Source organism: Sinocyclocheilus anshuiensis, unplaced genomic scaffold (genome assembly GCF_001515605.1).
Source record: "Sinocyclocheilus anshuiensis isolate Anshui unplaced genomic scaffold, SAMN03320099.WGS_v1.1 scaffold85, whole genome shotgun sequence".
In the NCBI taxonomy this organism is placed as follows: Eukaryota; Metazoa; Chordata; class Actinopteri; order Cypriniformes; family Cyprinidae; genus Sinocyclocheilus; species Sinocyclocheilus anshuiensis.
This window is the reverse complement of record NW_015536800.1, coordinates 1,311,556-1,318,130: the sequence shown is the minus strand read 5'-3', so window position 1 is coordinate 1,318,130 and position 6,575 is coordinate 1,311,556. Positions and strand designations below refer to the sequence as shown.

Here is a 6,575-nt window from a genome sequence, read left to right as displayed (position 1 = left end):
TGGAGTCAGCTGTCTTAACCGTGGCTTGTGTAATGCAAACACATACCAGCTTCATCACTGTGTCTGTCACGCGACTCTGTTCCCCTTTCGGGCTCTGTCTTTACATTTATTTTGAAAGATGAAGCTCGCGATTATGGTAAGGGGCGTTACATTTCCGACGAGTGCTTGCGGTGTTCGGCCAATCACAATGCACTGGGTCAGCTGGCCAATCAAAGCAGACTGCACTTGTCGGAAGGAGGGACTTTGTAGATAACGAAGCGTTTGAGAGAGGAGGGGCATAGAGGTCCTACACTAATGTACAGTATTTGAAAAATAATGAACATTAAAGCATGTCAACATATTCTGTTACACCAAATACACAAAATAATGATCTTTAAAAAAGCATCATATGACCCCTTTAAATAAATGCTTTTTTGTACTTGGGAGGATGTTATAAGCTTTGAAACTTGCAGGATGTTTTAATGGCACAAAGACCTCTTACATGTCAAAAGATCAAGGACAATTTGATTTCTCATGTCATGAGCTCTTTAATCAAACATACACTTAACACCTTAATTTTGATCTTAAGGCTTATGAGACATTTTTTAAAACACATTTTGCAGGAATTGTTTTCCATGTATTGTTTCACCTGAGGTTGATGATAAAACCAGGTGTAAAGAGATCCTCTCTCTCTCTGTCAGATGGTGCAGTGCGTTTGGTTGGAGGTGTGAAGGGTTATGAGGGTAGACTGGAGGTTCATCACAGAGGTCAGTGGGGGACCGTGTGTGATGATGGCTGGACACAAACCAACACACAGGTCGTCTGCAGGCAGCTGGGCTTCAGGTATTATTTTTTAATATGTATTTTTGATTTGATTGTCAGTGTGTTTATTATTGACTGCTTTGCTTTGCTAATTGTGTTGTGTTGATGCAGGTCAGGGGAGAGTGTGTCGGCAGGGCGGTTCGGGGTGGCAGCGGCTCCTATTCTCCTGGATGATGTTAGATGTATAGGAAAAGAGCCCACAGTAACACACTGCAGCCGGAGAGGCTGGTTCAAACATGATTGCACTCATAACCAAGACGTAGCCATTGTGTGCAACCCCCAACGCTCCAGACACGGAGTGCCCACCAGTAAGAGCTCTGATACACTCGTGTACACACACACACACACACACACACACACACACACACAATTTAACATGCCTTATATACGTTCTCTTTCCCCAGAGACAGTTTAGTTGGTTTTTACAGTACAGTTATTGTGGGCATAAACGTTAAAATGTAATGCTATTAAAATCAAACTTCAATGGGTAACATCAGTCATTTTAAATAATATTTAACAATAAAATGTCTATTGATAAGGGTTGTCAGTCAATGAATAGATAAATAAATCACTATTAATTTCAAAATACACTATTAAAATATTCAATTAAAATATTTAGTGACTCTCTCAAGGTATACACTATAGTTCCAACTTTGTTACCAAATTAGTTTTCTGATGTATTACCTCACATTACCTAAGATCTTTGTTATTGTGAGCATTAAAGGGGTCATATAATGCGATTTCAATTTTTCCTTTCTCTTTGGAGTGTTACAAGCTCTTGGTGCATAAAGAAGATCTGTAAAGCTGCAAAGACTAAAGTCTCAAATCCAAAGAGATATTCTTTATAAAAGTTAACCACGCCTACCTAAAACGGCTCATTCTAACACGCCCCCACATGTCTACGTCACGATGTGGGAAGATTTGCATAACGCCGCCCAAATGTTCACGCAAAGAAAGAAGGCGTAACTTTGATTCTTGCTGTTGCTGCCGCTGCCATATTGTGGAGTCGCCGTGTGCGTTCCTGAACCAGTAGCCTACAATGCGTCTGTGGCACAAAGGCTGTTTCTATAAAGTTGGGCAGTTCCAACTTTGCAAGGACAGTCTGGCGCTTCTGACTCACTGCTGGGAGACGGCATCACAGTATGTTAAGGGGCGTAACCACTGATCAGTGGGCGTAACATTTCCGTCACACGCTTGAGGCATTCGGCCAATCACAACGCACTGGATAGCTGGCCAATCAGAGCACACCTCGCTTTTCAGACCGATGAGATTTGTAAAAATCGACGCGTTTCAGAAAGGCGGGGCATAGAGAAGAAACAATAATGTACAGTATATGGAAAATAATGTGTTTTTTTAACCTTAAACTGCATAAACACATTGTATTACACCAAATACACAAAATAGTGTTCTTTTTAGCAATGTCATATGACCCCTTTAATGTTCAGATATACTGTTATTAAAGTTAGTTTTAAGAATATTTAACAATATATGATTTGTTTTTACTTATTATTAAATGACTGTTAATGACAAAATACATTCTTTATGTGTACGTAATTTAACTGCTGTGTTGTTTACACAAATTAGGCACAAAAAGGAGATCCATTTTGTAGAACGGCCCTTAAAATCATGGGTGTCGGAACCATTGTATGTGGGTGGGACAGGATCCACCCACTTTGAAGACCAATGATATTGGACCCACCCACTTTTACCGTCTGTAATTCAGCAAATATGTCTGTGCACTTTTCAGAGCGCCTTCAGTCAAATCCATTCCACATAACAAATGCCCTAATAAATTAAAATCCATTTAGCTACAGCCTTGAATTCAACGCTGCTGCTTCCTCGAATCTATTCCATTTGGCTCATTCAGAGTCCAGATAAATTAAACTCCATTCCGTGTTTTCACTACTCGCGCCTGCTGCACTTCCGCGACACAGCAAAGCAAACAAAGCTTCTTTTAGCATACCTGCTGCTCAGATACACAACCCTACCCGATACTTTATTTCAACTTTACTTTGCTTTATTTAATTTTTATTTTTATTGAAAACAAATGCCTTTCGGATGTGATATGAGATGTGAAAAGGGAGAAGAACGATTTCGGCGAAAGGTGGTCGTGAACTCGGGTCGCTCGCGTCAAAAACACTCCACTACGCGCTTTACCACTTACACCACTGGAAACGTGATGTAGTAGCCGTCTTTTGTAATGTTGTGACGTTAGTGGGCAGAGGTAATGTAAATCACCCCTATGAATAAGGCGGCCTATTTGCACTTTGTGTAAATAAACACTCGTTAATTAAAAGGCACCAGACTACAGAAAATGGCATATACTCCAGTAATTTTTTTGGGGGAGGAGGACCCACCCACATTTATTTTGCTTCCGACACCCATGCTTAAAATACTCTTATGTTCACTCCATATGGTTCTGATATGTGAGGTAATATATTTTATATGAGCACTTCAGAGTTATGCTGACTATAATGGGGTTGCTGTGGTGATGCCGCTACACCTGTAGTTCATGTGGCACAAGGGATAGTGTATGTACACCCATTTACGCACAAATAAAACCTGAATTCCCCCTGTCAGACGGCTGATTCTGTCTATCAGTTGAACGTTATATTACACACACTACTAAATATAAATGTATGCAAAATCCAAATGGAGAATTATGATATAACAGATCTTTTGTTGAAAGATCTCTCTGATATCTTATTAGGATTTAGCTTTGAAACGTTCTTTTTAACAATAAAACTTGTGTATCAACTACCTCAAGACAGACCGAACGAGTTCTGCTAATGGTCAGAGGGCATGAAGTCAGACGTTTAACAAGTACAGCTGCCACTAGACTTATCATGGCTGACTCCTGCTGAGCTTCATAAAGAGCTGATGATTTTACCGGATCCAGACAGACATACAGTTAAACGTACATATGGAAAACACTCCTACACATCCAGATGACAGAATTCACCTCATTTTCATGATTGTAGCTCTACCTCAGACTAGGTTGAAAAATTAACATAAATTAATTTAACCTAAATGAAAACAATGGTAATTAGTAAAATAGTAAAAAAAAATTATTTAATATTTATTAAATATTTAATTTAATTATATTTATTTAAAATATAGTTAAATTTAATTGAGTAAAAAAAGAAATGAAGAAATTTCAAACACAAGAACATACATTTGAATATCAGTATAACAAAGACAGTTTTTTACGAGCGTCAAGCGTCAATTTTGTTGTAATATTTACAAAATAATAGACTGCAAAAGATTTGTATGGATGCTTTTATACTGCAAGACCACATTTTTCCTGCCTTAATGTACATTCATTTTTGACACAGATTCTTATTTAAATTTTTGGCACAGATTGTTATCTTGAAGTTTACCCTTCACATGCGTCACTACGAATGAAATATCTGGTAACACTTTATTTTAAGGTGTCCTTGTTGCACGTTACATGTACTTACTATTATAATAACAATACATTTTGCATAATTACATGCAAGTAACCCTAAGCCAACCCCTAATCCCAACCCTAACCATATAGTAAGTACATGTAGTTAATTAATATTACTCAGTACTTACATGTATAATTACACTGTAACAAGGACACCTTAAAATAAAATGCAACCAAATATCCTAAGTGCGACTTGTTACATATTTGTTATGTATACAAGTACTTTCACATTATTTTGCTGCTTTTCTCTTTTTCGAGTTGTTTTCCACTTTTCCCCACAATCCTAGAACCCTTTTGTAAAATGAGGCATATAGAGAAAAGAATGTGTGTGTGTGTGTGTGTGTGTGTGTGTGTGTTCGTGTGTGTGTAATAGATCTTTATGGGCAGCAGGCCAGTCAGAGTGTGAGTAACAGAATGAGTGACAACACTGGAATTGGGAACCGGTGAGGAGTGTGTCAGTTGCATACTCACACATACACACACTAGATACTATTGTTTGTGTGTAAATGCCCTGCTGCAGTTATTTTTCCTGCACTCTCTGGCTGATTTAACTTTATTGACTTTGAACAGAGTAGCCGGTGCTTTCAAGAGACTTCACTGTAGAGCAGCTCTCCCACTTTAATTAATCTTACTCAAATGGATTTAGATGAGTGTGTTTTTGTGTGTGTATAAACTAAAGACTAAAGAAGTCTCCAGTTCTTAGTATTCTCATCAAACACATTTCAGTACTCTTTTATATGGACACACACACACAAAAATCTAAAGTGAAAAAAAAATCTAAATGGCTGTATGCGATAGACTTCTGTTTTTTATTATTATTATTATTATTTTTATTTATTTTTTTTACATTTTTCAGAGTAAAATATTACATTTTTATTTATGAATCCTATTTTCCTATTGAGGACGTACCTGGATGTCTCCAAATGGAGTTTTTGTGAGATTTAGCTACCTTCTGGGGACAATTTGTTTTGTATTACTGTTTATTACTACCCTAAGTGTTTCCTCCTGATTTGCTTCTTGAATTCATCTTACATGCACACAAACGTACTGGACTTTCCCTGTCAAGTTGATGGTTTTATGAAAATGTGGTGTGTGTAGCTCTATGGGAAACTCTCAGAGCTTAAATAATGTTTCTTTTTCACTGATTGAGCTTAAATGTAGTTCCTACTTGCCTGTGAGCCACATGGAATCCATAAGGGTCTGTGCCCACAAAACTCAGATTTCCACTGGACCGGAACACCCGTCCTTCACAAAGTCATTCATTTCAGTTAGTAGTACTCTCAGCTCCATTTAACTTATTTGATCATGCTTAAAAGCATTCTGCAGAAATCAACAGATTTCTCTACAAAATCTGCAAAGTGATGTCTGATGTGATTAACATGAAATATTCTGTCAGTTATGCTGCTATTGCGACTCCATTGACTTAATTTTTAAATGGATGATTACTCAATATCTATATCTGGGTCTCTTTATCTCTCTCTCACAAACCATACAGTATACACTACCATTCAAAAGTTAGGGTCAGATATAAAAAAAAAATAATAATAAATTTAATCAGCAAGGACATTGGTCAAATATGATGAGTAAGGCATATAAAGGATTTCTGTTGAACTTTCTATTTATCAAAGAATCCTGAATGTATCACAGTTTCCACAAAAATATCAACATTGATAATAATAAGAAATGTTTCTTGAGCACAATATAAGTATATTAAAATTATTGTGTAACACTGGAGTAATGGCTGTTGAAAATTCAGCTTTGCCATCACAGAAATACATTTTAAAATATCTAAAAAAAAGAAAGCAGTTATTTTATTTCATAATATAGCTTTTACTGTATTTTAGATCCAATAAGTGCAGCCTTGGTGAGCATAACAGACTTTCTTTCATTAAAAAACCTTACCGACCTCAAACCTTTGAATGGCAATATATAAGAATGAAAGATGGCCAGTATATATATACAAACACTCAGGTTCTCACTCAGTAGAAACATGTCCAAATAAATAAAAGCTTTCTAAGTGTGATTTTTGGAGTGTTTTTCATGATGTCTCCTCAACAGAGCTGATGAAGAGTAGAGACCATCTGAAAAAAACATTTCAGCATGGATGGTTATCACATGTGAGTGTATGTGTGTGCCGCTGGTGCTGAAGGCTTTATGAAGTAAATTTTATTTAATAAAAAAAGTCCTTGAGTAACTGCTGACAAGTGAGACATGACTGTGAGAAATGAACTTCAAGCTTTAGGAATGATTAGTATTGCAGATGTTCATAAAGTTGTATGTTTTGTTAACATAGAATATGTAGCAAAGCAGTAAGCCATGAGAA

General features: G+C 36.8%; 1 protein-coding gene across 1 annotated transcript in view; it reads left to right on the top strand.

The window, feature by feature from the left end:
* The window catches only part of LOC107656290 (neurotrypsin-like), a 41,656-nt gene that overhangs the window by 18,629 nt on the left and 16,452 nt on the right, over window positions 1-6,575 (top strand). Inside the window, exons 6-7 of the mRNA XM_016444058.1 lie at window positions 681-822; window positions 913-1,109. Of these exons, the coding sequence (XP_016299544.1) occupies window positions 681-822; window positions 913-1,109 (339 nt within the window). The remainder of the gene's footprint in view (window positions 1-680; window positions 823-912; window positions 1,110-6,575) is intronic.